The 17,285-nt window shown below is 45.0% G+C and overlaps 1 protein-coding gene across 8 annotated transcripts in view; it reads left to right on the forward strand.

The window, feature by feature from the left end:
• Nucleotides 1–17,285, forward strand: part of AGAP1 (ArfGAP with GTPase domain, ankyrin repeat and PH domain 1) — a 319,948-nt gene that overhangs the window by 108,676 nt on the left and 193,987 nt on the right. For all 8 annotated transcript variants that reach the window (XM_061379186.1, XM_061379187.1, XM_061379188.1 and 5 more), the window contains 3 exons: nucleotides 2,004–2,089; nucleotides 5,615–5,756; nucleotides 9,314–9,448. In XM_061379186.1, coding sequence (XP_061235170.1) covers nucleotides 2,004–2,089; nucleotides 5,615–5,756; nucleotides 9,314–9,448 — 363 coding nt within the window. The remainder of the gene's footprint in view (nucleotides 1–2,003; nucleotides 2,090–5,614; nucleotides 5,757–9,313; nucleotides 9,449–17,285) is intronic.

The following is a 17,285-nucleotide window of genomic DNA, read 5'->3' on the forward strand; positions in this document are numbered from 1 at the left end:
CTCAGTTCTGATTTTTCCAGTTCTCTGCTTAAGCTTTTCATTTCACCTTGCCTGTACCTCCTTTCTGTGTCGGAGGGCTGTTTGAAGATCTAGGGAGACTTGAAAGGCATCCCATTGACACGAGGGAATAATGAGTTGGCTCTCAACTGTATGCAGTTGGTAGGGTTTTATAATTAACTGTGTGAGCTTTTGGTGCGGGGAAAAAAGGAAATAGGAAATGGCAATTACCCAGAACTTTCACTCTTCCATCACATACATACATGGTGTTCCCATTGTTACTTACAGCTTTAAAGAGCCTCTCTGGAGGGCTATGCATTAAGTAATTCTTCATCTTTACCACTTGGTTGTGAAGCATATACAATTAATTGATGATGTATAGAAATAATGGTCTGGTTAATAGAAATCCAGATCCTGAGAGCTGAGACTAGTTCCCTTTAAAAGTTGGATGCTTGGTTTTAATGGCTCTTTTTAAGTTCCCTGATGATAAATGTGTCTTTATCTGCCATTTGATCTTCAGAGGCAAAATTTGAAACCCGATTTGGGAGCAAGAGAATGAAAATCTCTACACCTACTCCTTCTGTGCAGTTAAACAGCCAGCAATGTGCCAGGCTTAATTGCTGCATGTTTGGTGCCGCTAAGCTTTTATGACAGGGTAGGTTTATAAAGAAAACAGCAAACAAACAAGAAGCCAACAGCGAGAAAACCACAACCACCCACCCCTGTTCCTATGTCTCTTATTAAACCATGCTTAAGTACTGCACGTTGTTGAACTGCTCAGTTATCCTGATTTAAAGGCTGTTGTAATGGTTGGGTTGGGGGAATGGTGGGTCTAAGCTGGTTTGGTGTTCCCCTAAGGTTAGGCGGTTTTGTGCAGAGGATCAGTATATGTGCTGACTGACTTGCTTAGGGAGGTTGCTGGGAGAACAGGTCAGAGTTGTTTTTTCACCTATCACATTGCATGCATCCATTTTGGTACTATGACAAGTTGTGATGCAAGTGTAGTGGGGAAATAGGGTCCAAATTGAAAATAATTCCTGTTAAAACAATAGGGATGAAGCAAGAAGGTTAGGGTGTGTTAATAGTTGTGTTTTATCTTAGTCTGGTAACTTCAGATGGGAGGTGGTTGGATGATGCTAAGCTTGGGGCCTGGGGACTTTTGTGCTTTAGGTGGGCAGATATGAGTGGTTTTGCTTCCAGCTACTTAGGAAGGCCAAGTTTGCTAATCCTGGCTTAGGCTCAGTCACACCACAAGCCCTAAATGTGATTTGTCCTTATCTGAAGTCTGGCATGAGACACAGTAGCATGCCCAAAACATGCTTAACCCCAAAGGAAAGCAATCCCTATTCTGCTCTTGGGTCATGCTTGAAGTCCCTGTGTGAGGCTGGTGGAGGGAAGAGGTAATGGTGCAGCTGCTTCATCCTGGTCTCCAGAGTAGGTCTTTAATTCCTCCTGCTAGTGAGTGGCACAGCGTTCTCTGTTAGTACATCTCCGCAGAGGTACCACCATTGTAGTTTTGTTGTCTAACATGTGTCTAGTATTTTCCCCTAACTGTGGTTTGTGAATATAGAAGTATCATTTTCATAACATCACTTGTGTGCTGCAAGAACTGGGCTTCTCTTGAGGAAATGCCAAATTCCACAAGAAATTTATTGTAGTTACAATACACGATACTATTTGTGTGCAGCTGTCCCATGTTTGCCGTTCTTGGAGATACATTTTTCACCATTATATAAAGCAAAGGCGACTCTCGTAACTGTACATATCAAAACCTAACGTGGGAATGCAAGCTTTTGCCTTTTATACATTAGCCTTATTTCTTAGAGTATCTGATTTAAATTCCACGAGTAATCCCTATGTGTATGCATGTGAGCCTAACTGGGATTCACAGTACTTAATTCATTTGCAAAAGACCTGAAGGAAGCCCCTTTTTCCACAAGTGAAGCCTTTTTCTATGTCGTATTTTTCTCCTTTTCTGTGCTGTAACGAGTTACTTTGTGTGACAGGTGGGAGATTCAAGAAGGAGATAGTCGTTGATGGACAAAGCTATCTGCTGCTGATTAGAGATGAAGGTGGCCCTCCAGAGGCACAGGTGAGCATTGCATATAGAGCTTTATCCGCCTCACGGCGGTTTCCTTTCTATGTAACTGTCTTTGGTTTCTTCTTTCCTGGCTCCTCCTCGTCTTCCTGCGGGGAAAATCTATCTATTGCCCTCAGGTGATAAATATTCCGTTTAGAAACTTTTTGGAATTTCAGTTGCCATGTGAAACTGCAGTAGAGATGCGCAGTTAACTTACACTGACTGCCTAACCCATATGCTTCCACTAGGGACAAAAGTGTATGTTTCAGATGTCAGTTTTCTTCTGACTTAGAATCTCTAAATTATTAATGTGATTTAAGATGAGTGGCCTATTCTTTAATGGCTTTAACCTGCCAGAGGGGAGGTTGAGATGAGCTCTTAGGCAGAAGCTCTTCCCTGTGAGAGTGCTGAGGTGCTGGCACAGGGTGCCCAGAGAAGCTGTGGCTGCCCCATCCCTGGCAGTGTTCAAGGGCAGGTTGGACACAGGGGCTTGGAGCAACCTGCTCTAGTGGAAGGTGTCCCTGCCTGTGGCAGGGGGTTGGAACTGGTTGAGCTTTAAGGTCCTTTCCAACCCAAGCCCTTGTTATGTTATGAAAATCAAAATGGATGCATGTCCAGTGACACACATACTTGTGTACAGATCTTTGCATGCCCTATTGCTTCCACTGGTTGCTCCCCATGCTATTTAATACTGAACTGTGTGAGTCCCAGTCCGGCACCATTGAGTTATCAGACTCCTAACTTGGTTTCTCTATAGGTTTGTTACCTCCTTGTCTCGTAGAAGGTGACTTCTTGGGATTTGGCTTGGGAAGAGCTCGTGCTGCTGTGTGCTTAACTCTGTTACTCTATTTGGAGTGATGGGAAGCATTTGCTTTTGTGATGCTTAAATCACTGCAGACTCTGCCAGCCTGCCTGCAGGCAGGCAGCATCCTTGCCTTTAAACGTCCTCCCTTCTACCTTTTCTTACCTGGGCACAATCAGGTTTCTCAGGTGCATTGGCTGCCCCGGCCTTGCTTTGCTCAGCTGTTCAGTAGTGCATCAGCTTCCGAAAGAGATAAATAAATGAATAAATAGAATGTAGCAGCAGGAACTGTGCTGTCGCCAAACAGCTGAATGGGAGCGGTGCCAGCAGCATCAGCTTGTGGTTCAAAGCTCCACTATTGCTTATTAGCAGCAGGAGGATTGGAGCATGGGGAAGGTGCCTGGACAAAGCAGAAGGGAAAGGAGGTGGAGGAAATGGAGACCAAGAGAGACATCCTGGAAGGAAGTTAAAAGAAAAACAAAAGATCAGTGTCGCTGACACATCTGCAGCTGTGTGAGGCAGGAGCCCACAAGAAGTGCTCTGTTGGAGGCAGTGAATAATTTGGCTGAAGTGCACAACAGTTTCTAGGCCCTAGCGCTTAGAGAGCATTCACTCATCTAAAAACATAAATAGTGGAGCTGTAAAGGTGCATGCAGTAATCTCAGTATTCTTCTACCTGAAGAAAGGGGTTTGCAGAGTTCACTGGAGCTGACTGCAAGCTAATAACAGACAGGGTGCTTGGCTTTTGGTCTAGGCTAGGTAAATGTGGAGGTTTGAATTCCTGTTGTGGCTGAGATTTGTTCTTTAGTAAATTGCGAGGCCAGGAAGGTTCGAAGTGTTTGTGGGGTTTCACCTTTCAGAAGATGTGTTTCGTGTGTGATTGATGTTGGATTTTTTAGGTGTTATTTTGTGTTGTGTGTTTGTTAAAGATCTTTAAAATGCATATTCATTACTGGAATAAAAAGTTTGCTTTCAGGTTCATCAATATGTATAACCGCATAATGAAAAAGGAATACCAGAATCCCAGGCTGGTTTGTGCTGGAAGGGACCTTAAAGTTCCTCCAGTTCCAAGCCCCTGCTCTTGACAGGGACACCTTGTAAGATCTTCATTAGGAGGCTGCTGCTACACACTGATGAAGCATTAAGGAAATCTAGAGGGACTGTTAGCTTCCAAACTGATGGAAGGATGTTGTAGCTTAAGGAATATTTCTCTGTGTGATGATGCTGAGTCTGACCAGTGAGAACCCTTCTATAGTAAGTCCCAATGATGCCATCTCTGGTGTCTTTGGATACACCTTCTGGTTTGAATAGTTCATATTTAACAGTGTGGTGATTGACCACATTCTGGCAGTGACTGGGCTGTGTGTAAGCGGTCCTGTTGTTACTATCTAGAAGATTGTCCTCCTGACTGGCTTGGAAGCCTCAAACCTTTCTTGCCTGTTATTACGCTCCATCCGTAAGAGATGCAGTGGTGGGATTTGGCTTCAAGCACAATGTAGTCATGAATATGCACATTAATTTAAATTATTGCCTAATTTGCTGTATGAAAAATAGGCAAGAAGTACTACTAGCTCCTGACTCTGAAAGAGGAAAATGTGATGAGCTCAGCAACTTGAGTACAGAAAGCGCTTTCCAGCTTTGTACTGTTGGCTCTTCTTTAGCTTCCCTTTGCATATGCCAACTTGGGATGCCTTATGAAAACTGAGAGTGTGTCAATCTACAAGCGAGTGAGGGAAGTAGTTGAAATACTGCAACAGCAGAGAGAGAGAACTGCAAGGGTTTGTAGGGCTGAGGGAAGTGCTTACAAAGGTAAGGTAGTGGTGTAAAACTTAACAAATGGTTTCTCTTAGGCAGAAGCTCTTCCCTGTGAGGGTGCTGAGGCGCTGGCACAGGGTGCCCAGAGAAGCTGTGGCTGCCCCATCCCTGGCAGTGTTCAAGGCCAGGTTGGACACAGGGGCTTGGAGCAACCTGCTCTAGTGGAAGGTGTCCCTGCCTGTGGCAGTGGTTGGGACTTGATGAGCTTTAAGGTCCCTTCCAACACAAACCAGGCTGGGATTCCGTGGTTTCAGTTGTGAGCTGAAACTTTTTCACTTGCATGGTCACTTCAGGAGCTCTTTGCCTTAGCCCTTGTATATTCATGTCTTTTACATTACTGATGCCTTGAGACAATAGTGTACTTTCACTCTGAAAGCTGAACAAGGTGCTCAGTGCTGTTTGCTGAATGGGAAACCTGAAAGGAATGTGTTTCAGACATTGATCAAGGTGTGAGAATTACTGACAGTGCTGCCAGACCACAACCGTAACACTTGTCCTGGCATTAACTGAAACATCGTGTATGCATGTAAATCACAGGGTGGGGAAATAACACACAGGACAGGGCATTCAATCAAGTGCCCAGAGGTAACTGTTACTCATTTAAAAGTCACAAATCAGTGGCTGCAATGTTTTCTTTTTCAGTGAATCAGACCCAGTATGCACTGATAGTTGTGTTTGTACTACCATATACCCATGAAGGAGAGATGCATTTGCGAGAGTGGGGAAAAACCTTTGCATATCCCAGATCCCCATCACTTGCAGAGTCATGAAACTCATCCTTTTTGGCCAGTTTTAAGGCCTTGCTTATTTGTCACTAAGTTTCTCTGATGTGTATTTGCCTCCGAGTAAGGTAAGATTGTTTTATCTGTTTTCTTCTTCCTGCCTTCTCACCGTATGCCTTTTCCATTTGTATTCTGCAGTTTGCCATGTGGGTGGATGCTGTTATATTTGTCTTCAGCTTGGAAGATGAAATTAGCTTCCAGACTGTTTACCACTACTACAGCCGTATGGCTAACTATCGGAACACTAGTGAAATCCCAATGGTACTAGTGGGAACCCAGGGTAAGTGCAGCCTTGATTTATGAGTGTATTTTTATTCCAAGCTGGCAAAGCCGTGTCCCATCCTTTCCCATGTCTTCCTGCCACTCATCTGATGATGAGAGCCTGTGGGTAAACTGGCTCTTCATCAGCAGGGGGTTGTTCTGCCTGCTGGGCTTCCTCAGCTGCCTTGCTGCAGCATTGCAAGGACTGATTTGAGGTGGGAGACAAATATCTCTGCAGCACCTCTGGGAGAGGGGTTATTGCAGAGAGTATTCCAAATAAATGTTTTAAGTGCTTACTGGTCCCAGTGGGTTTGTGGGTCCACAGGGAGGTGTTAGTGCTAAATTTGGGCAGGTGAAACAGCAGTGTAACAGAGTGCTGCAAGTCAAACCAGTTCAGCTTAGTACCCAGAAGTGATCAGTACCCTGGCATTCCTAACAGCAGATGCATCAGAGATCAGCAAACTTCAGTAGTGTTTTAAGAAGCAGATGTGAACCATGTCCCTGCTCAGTATCTCCGACCACCCTTTAAATCCAATAGGAATGCAGTGGCAGTGTTTTGCCACCTGAAACAAACACACACACCCCATCCTGTTTTCCCAAACCCTGTTCTGAAGCAGCAGCAAGCCATAGCTGTCCTATGGGGAAACTTGGCAAGGGAAAAGTACCAGTAATATTTCAATTTCTTCAGCATCTGAGCTGTCTTTTTGATATCCCTGCCTTGTTTTTCCAGTGTATCACATTAATGTCGTGAGTTGCCCTGGTAGCTTTGCTTTCGGGCATCTTCCTTTTTAGCATATACCACTGGTCTGGGGGATGTTGAAGCTTTTCAGTGCTCTCTCAGCTTATTCTGTTGTCAGTCTTGTTGGTCAGAGAGCAGTTTGCTTTCCCTTGCCTGCCTGCCAAGCTGCCACATGAAGGCAGGGGAAGTGTGGGGGGCACAGAAGGAGGAATCACAACCAGGCTGTAGGGCGGAAACAGATGATAAAGAAATGAAAAGGGAAGCAGGGACACAGAAAGTCCTAGGATAGCAGAAACTACAGCCAGAAAGCAGAAATGAACTTCTCTGAAGAGCCACACTGTCAGCTCGAAACTGGAGTTAAGAGAAGGGGAAATGTTTCCCTTTTATTTCTGCGCTTCGGACACAGCAATTTTAGTCCCCTTATTCTGGGTAAAGGAATTTGGTTCTTTAAAGTTATTTTTCTGTTGAAACACTGATGCAAAAGGGATTTTTTCAGATCACAGAATCCCAGCCTGGTTTGTATTGGAAGGGACCTCAAAGCTCATCCAGTTCCAACCCCTGCCACAGGCAGGGACACCTTCCACCAGACCAGGTTGCTCCAAGCCCCTGTGTCCAACCTGGCCTTGAACACTGCCAGGGATGGGGCAGCCACAGCTTCTCTGGGCACCCTGTGCCAGCGCCTCAGCACCCTCACAGGGAAGAGCTTCTGCCTAAGAGCTCATCTCAGTCTCCCCTGTTCTGGCAGGTTAAAGCCATTCCCCTTGTCCTGTCCCTACAGGCCCTTGTCCAAAGCCCCTCTCCAGGTTTCCTGCAGCCCCTTTAGGCACTGGAGCTGCTCTAAGGTCTCCCCTTAAGGAGCCTTCTCTTGTCCAGGCTGACCCAGCCCAGCTCTCTCAGCCTGGCTCCAGAGCAGAGCTGCTCCAGCCCTCACAGCATCTCCATGGCCTCCTCTGGACTCACCTAAAGATGGAAATACTTCTAATTCTGGGAGTAAACATCAGAAAAAATACAGATTTTTGGTTTCATGAGCTGTCAAACAGTGCAGTGAAATGAAATACATAAATCTGCTTGTTAAATACATTAACCTACTTGTACCTGTTAAGACACTTGTTGGAAATGAGCTGTGAAATGAAATCTCTCCCAAAATGTTAGCACTGGCCTGATGCCAGGTTGGACAGGGCCTGGAGCACCCTGCTCTAGTGGAAGGTGTCCCTGCCTGTGGCAGGGGGTTGGAACTGGATGAGCTTTAAGGTCCCTTCCAACCCAAACCAGGCTGGGATTCTGGACATTCTCCTCTGCCTCTTTAATCAGCAGTGGGCCAGGCTGTAGTGCTAAATGTGCTTCAGGAATCCAGCGCTGCTCCTCAGTTCCATCCTGGTTAAATGTTCTCAGCGCCCTCTGCTGTGATTAACAAAATAAATCAATCTGTGCTCAGCTTTCCAAGGAGCTGCTCTGGTTTAATTCATTGGATCTCATAAGAAGGTAGCGAGAACATCACTTGAGCTATGGTCATGTGAGGCCCAAAGCAGAGCCTGAGATGCAGCACTGCAATACTCACTGACTTCATGCTCACATGAGGCTTTTTTCTTTCCCAAATAACAGATGTAGTTTTGCTGCCTTGGACAATAGGAAATATTAAGGCAAATATCCTGAGGAACTCTGATTGCTGAAGCCAGTTCTTGTGGTGGGGGTGAGGTGGTAGCTGCAGTATTGTAGAAGAGATTGCACTGCTGTCTCACCTTAAGACTTACTGTTCCCAGAGCTAAGAATTAACCATGATACCACCAGAACAAAAGATGTTGCTGCTTCAGAGATGTTCATAGCATTGTCACTGTATAGTAGTCAAGCAGTATAAGCTTTGTAGAGTTCTTTGCCGTGGTGGAGTAGCAACGAAGAAACTTTAGCAGGGTTGTTGTTTTCTTCTGGTGTAAGGTGTGTTTTCCAGCTCCTATGGATAAGCTCTACACTGGAGTTGAAAAGCATGCATAGAAAATAGCTCTTGCAGTGAGGTATGAAGGGTTATTACTTGTTTAGGTAAATACCATTTTTATTGGCTTTGCAGTGCGTTCACACCTCTCACGGGTGCCTTTACAGCGAGGTTTGAGACTCAGTCATTTACAAGAAATGCTGAATGCTGAGTCTTTGTGTTGGCTAGCTCTCTTCTGTGCAAATCTTAACACCTTCCCCAAGTGCTGCAGTAGTACCTGGTACCATTTCTCCCCCCATTCCATTGTTTTGCTCCTGAAAACGTTCTTGTCTTTAGAAAAGTGTCATATTTTGTGCTTCACATTCTACAGGTGAGGGGTACTGGTAAGCCAATGCCGATGCTTATAGGAGACCTAAAAGTTATTTGACATGATCATTTGAAGATGCTGCAAGGGCTGGAGCAGCTCTGCTCTGGAACCGGGCTGAGAGAGCTGGGCTGGTTCAGCCTGGAGAAGAGAAGGCTCCTTAAGGGGGAGACCTTAGAGCAGCTCCAGTGCCTAAAGGGGCTGCAGGAAACCTGGAGAGGGGCTTTGGGAAGGGCCTGTAGGGACAGGACAAGGGGAATGGCTTTAACCTGCCAGAACAGGGGAGATCAAGATCAGGCATAGGTAAAGTGGTTGAATGGGCATGGAGCAACCTGCTCTAGTGGAAGGTGTCCCTGCCCATGGCAGTGGGTTGGAACTAGATGAGCTTTAAGGTCCCTTCCAACCCAAGTCAGTCTGGGATTATATGATTCAGTGTTCATAGTAATAAAGTCTTACGGTTTGTACTTGCATTCACTGCTTGGGTACTGGTAATTGCAAGGTAATGCTTTCATTGAAAGATGTATTTGTTTCTTGTTGTTGCTGTAGATGCCATCAGTTCCAGTAATCCGCGTGTCATAGATGATGCCAGAGCAAGGAAGTTATCGAATGATCTGAAGAGATGCACTTACTATGAAACCTGTGCTACGTACGGGCTCAATGTGGAGAGAGTCTTCCAAGACGGTAAAGAGAACTTCTTTCATTTATCACACAAAACTGTAGCTGGCTTTTGAAATAACCACCGATGTCTCAGTGGTTATTTTGGAATAACCTGTTTTGGAAGTACTCATTATTGTTTGATTACAGAAAATTCTTGGGTTTAGGGATATCTTTTGTTATATTAACATCTGTAGCGATAGGACAAGGGGTGATGCGTTCAAACTGAAACAGGGGAAGTTCAGGTTGGATATAAGGAAGAAGTTCTTCCCTGTGAGGGTGCTGAGGCGCTGGCACAGGGTGCCCAGAGAAGCTGTGGCTGCCCCATCCCTGGCAGTGTTCAAGGCCTGGTTGGACACAGGGGCTTGGAGCAACCTGCTCTAGCGGAAGGTGTCAGATGGCAGGGGTTGGAACTGGATGAGCTTTAAGGTCCCTTCCAACACAAATTATTCCATGATTCTGTGATATTACCTTAAGAGGGAGGTAGAGTGCTCTTTATGCTGAACAGAGCACATCTTCACTGATGTGTTCTCTACCAGCACCTTTAGCCTTAAGCTGGTTTTAGTCTTCATTTGTTTTTCAGTTTTCTTTGTTGCTTGAGTTGCTTTAGCAAAGCTTTCCTTATTTACAGTGCCTGTGGAGACACTGAGAGGCTGCTTGTGCATAGTAGGTCAAGATTGTGTTGCGCATTTGAGACAGTGAAAATAAATGGGGAAAATTGGTAAGAATAGGGTAATCGTGAGCAGTAAGGTGTGACATTCATGGAGTGTTTGGTGTTGGCAGCTTAACTGTGATTTAAAACATGATTAGCTGTAGTGGTTTAATTGGCCTTATAGGAGGTACTTAAGACCATGATTTACCATCTCAGAATAGAACAAAACACAAAACAAGGCAAAACCAAGTAATCAAAAGTTCTGTGTGACCATCTGTACCTCTCTTGGAAGTGTCACCCTTCTGAGGAGCTTCTGGGGCTGGAGATTGAATCAGACCTTTATCGTTGCTGTATGAGATGGGCTTTGTGCACCCTCTAGTGGAAATTCAGTCGGGAGTCTTGGGGCTTTGCTGTCTTCTCTATGGTGATTTAAGTGACTGAACGTGTCCTCTCTTCATCACAGCAGTTCTTCTGCATGTAAAACCCTTCTGCATTACATTGAAGTACTTCTCAGAGTTCTGCAGGGGTTTTCTTGATGGCTTTTCATTGCGCTCTCTGTAGTTACGGGAGACAGGGTCCCCTCAGTACCTGTGGGAGATGTGTACAAAGACAGGAAACATGACAAAAACCCTCTAAACATTCATGGTTTTAAATAGAAAATACTGACATGCACTGGGATTAGTTCCACATAAGGGTGTTGTTACCCATGTTGGTGGTAAGCCAGAGGGCAGCATTTGAAACTCTCTCTTTATGCCTTGCTCCCTGTTTACTCTTGAACTAGTTGCAGAAATTACTGTTTTCACTAACTAGGTTTCCCATATTGAATATGGATTTCAAAGAAGCATTAGGGGCTTTTGTTAGTACATGTAATTGGAGTGCTGGCTAGAGTTAGATTACTAATGCTGTATTCCAAGCCGTGATGTTTGTGCATCATTGTACAGGCAATGGTTTTAATCTGAGTTTATTTTCCTTCCTTCTCATGGACCTTCTGAGAGACAAGTCTCTTGGCACACAGCTGCTGTGATAAACTTGGAAGCTTCCAGGAAGCTCCTTTGTGCCTCTGCTCAGTTTCAGTAGTAATTAGAAAGAATTGATCATGTGTTTAAGGAATATCAAGGTTTTGTTGAACCTACATGGCAGCCCACCAACTATTTCCTATTTGCCAACTATTAGGATTAGGAATGCTGCTGTATAAATGTGTTACAGTTGCCAGACACGTCTGGGACATAATCCAGTTCCTGGCAGTTTTTGCTGTTTGTTTCAGCAGGAAACAAAGCAACTTCTTAACTCCATAAAGTGAGGTCTGTGAATGACCAGGGCAAGTTGTTAATAGGCAGCACTGGATTCCTGCTCCTCTGCTCTGCTCTGGTGAGACCCCCCCTTGCAGCACTGTGTGCAGTTCTGGTGTCCTAAGCATAAGAAGGACCTGGAGCTGTTGGAGCAAGTCCAGAGGCCACGAGGATGATCAGGGGCTGGAGCAGCTCCCATATGGAGACAGGCTGAGAACATTGGGGCTGTTCAGCCTGGAGAAGAGAAGCTGCATGGAGACCTCATAGCAGCTTCCAGTGTCTGAAGGGGACTACTAGGATGCTGGGGAGGGAGTCTTCATCAAGGCCTATCAATAGTGATAGGACTCACAGCATCTCCATCCCTCCTCTGGCCTTGCTCCAGCAGATCCACATCCCTCTTGTGCTGTTGGCCCAGAGCTGGATCAGGACTGCAGGGGATTCTCTCCAGAGTGCAGCAGAGGGGCAGAATCCCCTCCCTGAGCTGCTGCTCATGCTCTGGGGTGCAGCCCAGCACACGGGGTGTATTCTGCAATACATGTATTATGCGAAATTGTATTCAATAGGCAATTAAAGATAGCATCATAAAATGCACACTGGTTTTGCACACATACGCTAAAAAAATTAAACTTCTTTGTATGTTAATAAGCATGAAATGTAAATGTATGAAGTCACACCTCATGTAGTGCAGTAAAACTTTCCACAATGGCTCGTGACTTGGCATTGCTGGCACATCAACTATAGAACATCTTAGTGCTTTGTGAGTCTTCACTATGTGCAGCCAGTCTGTTACCTTGCTGGCTTCTGCTTAATGTCATGTTCTTTCAAGGTGCTGTTAAACTGGAGTGGCTCCTCTTCATCTTAGACTAAAGGATTCAGGACCTCTCTTCACCAAGGCAGCCAGATATCTGCCCACTTGCATGACTTGAGCCCCATACCCATGGTTTAAAGGTTTGGTGGGGTGCTGGTTGCTTGGGGTTTGTAATTTGAGGGGGGGTCATGTTTGATTGTGTTTAGTTTTCTTTGCTTTAAATTCAAGTGAATTCTGCAGTACAACCTCTGGAGGCACTGACTCTTGCATCTCCCTCAAGGGACTTGTGAGCCCTGTTTGCTCAAAAACAGGCAGCACACAGCATCGGTTAATAACTTCTCTTTGTGTTCACATCCTCTGCAGAATAAATGGAACCAATTATCCACATCAGGAAGCATTGTGTGACTCCAGAAAACCACTTCTTGATGTAAATATTGTCAGTGAACAAAGGAAAGGGATGAGGGGACTAAAGTTAACAAAGGGAAAGGAGGGTAGGAGGGCCAGGCTATGCAGAGGTCTTCTAAATGCTCTTAAGCATTTCTTATGATTCTCAGCAAACCCTGAGTCAGTGCCAGCCGCCTTCATAAATGACCAGTGATTCTCAGCAAACTTGAAAGGGGTGCAGACCAATTACTGCATTTCATTACTATATTAGTGGATAACACAGGGGGGTTTATTGTATAGCTAAGGAAAAATAGTTGTTGACAATTAGTCACTGTATGTAAAACATAAAGCTTAGACCTATTAAGTCTGTTTTCTCTGTATTGAAATTGGTTTTAGACTTTGCTTCCAGCTGGATCGCTGTCTGTTCCTGGGATTTAAGTACAGGATTTACTCACTATTGATTATATTCCAGGGTATGTAATGCTTGGTGTTTCTAAGATCCAAGTGTTTGCTTTTCTAGGTCTGTGAGGGTATTTCAGTATGTTGACCAAGGTCCCATAGCTTTTTGCTGGCTTATCACCTTGATAAAGACTTCACTTCTTTTCAGCCTTTAGCATGATGTTGATTGCTGTAGGTAGGTTCTGAGGTGCTTGGGTGATTTGGGGTTGTTTTCTTAATGTGGCTGTTGCAGCAGGTTCAGTAGGTGAGATTTGCTTTGCTTTAGTCACATAAGGATCAGTGCTCTTGTTTTGTACACAGCAACCTCTCCTGTTGGGTGTTTCTTAACCAAGTCCAATACTGTGTGGTGGTTTGCATCAGCTGGGATTCACATACATAACTTAGAGCCCAGCTGCACTCTGTCCTTCCTCTCTCCCTTCTGATTTTCAGGAACCCTGATTTGCCAGTGAGTTGGTAAATCTGAAACTGTAAACTTCCATTGTCCAAGCCCCTGTTACCAGTCCAAGTCACAGTAGGCTTTCCTTTAACATACCAAATTCTAGTTTGCGTAGAATCATAGCATCCCAGGCTGGTTTGGGTTGAAAGGGACCTGCCTAAGATCTCATTTCAATCACCCCTCTGGCAGGTTAAAGCCATTCCCAGTGTCCTGTCTGTACAGGCCCCTATCCAATGCCCTTCTCCAGCTTTCTTGTAGGTCCCCTTAAGGTATTAAAATGCCACAATACGGTCTCCCTGGAGCCTTTTTGTTACAAAAGGGGCTGGTTTACAAGCTTTTTCTGAAATTGAAGTTCTTGTTTCTGTTTTCTGCCTTTGTGTGATGCAGACTTACCTTTCGGAGGAAGAAATGGAAGTGGCATTAAGGGGTCTTCTACTCCTTCATTGCACACACATTAGACATCAGATTTCTGATCTTTCCCCTCCAAGCATCCACTGAACTCTGTTAGTGGTCATCTATTACGACTTCTGTTTCTCATAACTCATTTCCTATTTTCCCCACAGTTGAGTGGTAGAAGAATTTAATTTGAATGATTATTATTGCTAAATCCAAACACACTGCTTACAGTGCTTCATTAGAGTTGATAAACTCACTGTTGATGGTAAGAGTATAGAACCACAGATCATTTCGTTTGGAAAGACCTCTAAGATCTTAAAGTCCGTAGATTCCTATGTTGTTACACAAATGCTGCTTTACAGTAGCATTTCCCTTTTGTCAGCAGCAACTTTCTATGAAGGCTTTATAGTGAATGCACATCTGTGTATTCTTAGATAGCTGTTAATGCTTAAAGAAGCTGAAAACTCTTAATTTATGGTCAGCACTTGTCAAGGTGCTTATTCTTAGTCCTTTGGGGTGTGCTTATGATGAATCCCTCCTTTTCCAACACCCCAGTAATAGTTTGCAAATTAAAGTGTTCCAATATTGTGATGGAGCTTGCAAATTCCTACATGCAGGAAGTGTTCAGGCATCTGCAATGTGACAGGCGGCTGGTGTATGGAAGAGCTTGTGTGCTAACATAGAGCAGGGGTTTGAACATTGTGGAGGGTTGTGGTTAACCTTCAGCCTGGTCCCACTCGGGTCTAACCTTTGATGCAGTTTGAAGATGGAGCTGCACCGAGCAGGCCCTAAATTTCACTTTGAAATAAGAAAAACAGATTCCAGGTTCTAGGGGGTTAGCTTAATAACATGTCCAATGAAGGAGCCTAATAAATTCCTGATACTTGGAATACGGAGTTGTTGAATGGGGGAATTATCTTGTAAAAATCAGATCAAATGCTAATAACATCTATTTTACTTCAGATTTCCCAATTAAGAATTAGGGCTGGGTTGGGTTTTTTCCCCTACTTATCAGAAGGGATTTTGTCAATGACACTGGAAATGATTATTTTAACGTTTCCTGTCAGCACAGGGTTGTAATGACTCTGTACTGCCCCGGGATGCCTTTTTAATGATTTTAGCCTTCTTGAATTAGCTTGATGTACCATTAATGCATAAGAATTGCTTTTATTTTTGTTCATGATGTATTCATAATTGCACATCTTTCCCTGCTTTATGTTCAGATTGGCTTTGACCCATTTAACTGAGCTCTGCAGTTCTCTGACATGGCAGAGGAGAAGCAAACGTTCAGTTACTGAGAGGATAAAATTTTACCATCAGTTGATTTGAAACAAAAGGGGTTGAATCTAATTTTGTTTCAGAGTTGAGTCTGTTCCTGTAGCTTAGCAGTTCACTTGGGTTGTATGTCTGGTAGTGATCAAAGTAGAAGAAGGTATTTGCGTCTCTCAGCATAAGCTTTCAGCGTGGAGATCCCGTATGTTGCTGTGGGTACCTCTGTAACTGTACAGGGATGACAAAATGCTGGAAAACTCCTGGTTACTCATGTTAGATTTAGAACTTTGAAATGTCTTAATTCAGGGGAGATGAAACCCCTCTTAAGGGCACCCACTTGTGTCATTACATAGAACTGTGTGTCTTGTGTGTGTATAGGTATGTACATACATGTTGATGCTGAACTGTACTGTGAAGGCATGTAAATCTGCTTGAGCAGGTCCCGAAGAGGCCATGGAGATGCTGTGAGGGCTGGAGCAGCTCTGCTCTGGAGCCAGGCTGAGAGAGCTGGGCTGGGTCAGTCTGGAGAAGAGAAGGCTCCTTAAGGGGAGACCTTAGAGCAGCTCCAGTGCCTAAAGGGGCTGCAGGAAACCTGGAGAGGGGCTTTGGACAGGGGCCTGTAGGCACAGGACAAGGGGAATGGCTTTAACCTGCCAGAACAGGGGAGACTGAGATGAGCTCTTAGGCAGAAGCTCTTCCCTGTGAGGGTGCTGAGGCGCTGGCACAGGGTGCCCAGAGAAGCTGTGGCTGCCCCATCCCTGGCAGTGCTCAAGGCCAGGTTGGACACAGGGGCTTGGAGCACCCTGCTCTAGTGGAAGGTGTCCCTGCCCATGGCAAGGGTTGGAAGTGGATGAGCTTTGAGGTCCCTTCCAACCCAAACCAGTCTGTGGTTCTGTGATTTCTGCTGTGTCAGACCTCAGAGCCTCACTCTTGAGGCATTGCTGGACCTGTCGCATTCTCTGCAGATGCACCTAAGGGAAGATTTTTGATGCAGCTCACTTGTGTTACATCCCGTGGATGGTATTGCTGCTGTCATGTCTGTCTTAAGAAATCATGCATTCTTTAGGGTTGGGTTTTGTTTAGGTTTGGGCAATGGCTTCTGCCATTGCTGCCTCCCACTTTGGACCTCACAAGTTAGCTCTGGGGCTGTGTTTTTGCTGTTGATTTTGGATGCTTTATTTGCAGATCAGACTAATCTTTCATTATGGAACGTGTCTGTGTGTAAACATTTAGCAGAAATGCTTTCTTTCCAGATCCAAATGGTATCTGTAATGTCATGTTGAAGGACTGTGTCTGAAGAGGGTACCTTGAATTGCAGATTCTCCACTCAGGGATGGAAAATGACAAATTAATCCTCGTACAGCTGGATTGCAGGGAAAGGCTGTCACTTGTTATCAGTATTATCAAGTCAGCTTTTATAGATGTGTTTTCATTAGGAAATGTTAATCAGTCTAATGGGAAGTAAATAAAGTCTCAGTCCTGTTCTGCTGACAGCTGTTTGAAGGAGAGACAGGATTCACTCTTGCACTAGATACAGCCTGAAAGCTTCTTCCATTTCGAAATAGGCAGTTGTGGTGGCACCCAGTGCAGGGTACAGCTGAGGAGCATCTCCCTTGGCTCCTGGGATTCCCTGGAGTTGAGCAAGGAACAGCTCAGAGCTTTCAGGAAAGCACTCATGGATGCAGTGTGGCATCCAAAAGGATGTGCTGCTCTCATTGCTCCTTAGTTAGGCTGGTGGGTGATGGCCTGGGTCAGCCTGATGAGGCTTTGCCATGCTCCTCCGTGCTGCCACACCACCAGCAAACACCTTTTTGGTTGCCAGCTCCAGATACGTGTATTTACTTCCATCTTTTATGAAGGTGAAATAAAAGGGATGTCATTAGCACAGCTTAGCCCAAAGGTTCAAACCCTCAGGCCCCTTCCAAGAGCCCATCAGGCTATAAACAAACATAAAATGAATGCTTTAATGTTGTCTTTCGGTGTCAGTGGAGCACAGCATGGGTGGGGGGTCCCTGCGTACTGCTCCAGGTCTACAGCCCCTCCCCTCCTGCCAATGGCCTGGTGGCAGCTGGGAACAGAGGGAGGCAATGGACTTCATAGCCTCGTGTGAGTGAGCCAAGGACTTGGGGTTCACCTCCCTGCCTGGAGAGTGTGGCATCATGAGGAAT

The sequence above is a fragment of the Neopsephotus bourkii genome, unplaced genomic scaffold (genome assembly GCF_033783945.1).
Source record: "Neopsephotus bourkii isolate Nb327-2 ecotype Australia unplaced genomic scaffold, CSIRO-AGI_Nbou_v1 NB_1768, whole genome shotgun sequence".
Classification (NCBI taxonomy): Eukaryota; Metazoa; Chordata; class Aves; order Psittaciformes; family Psittacidae; genus Neopsephotus; species Neopsephotus bourkii.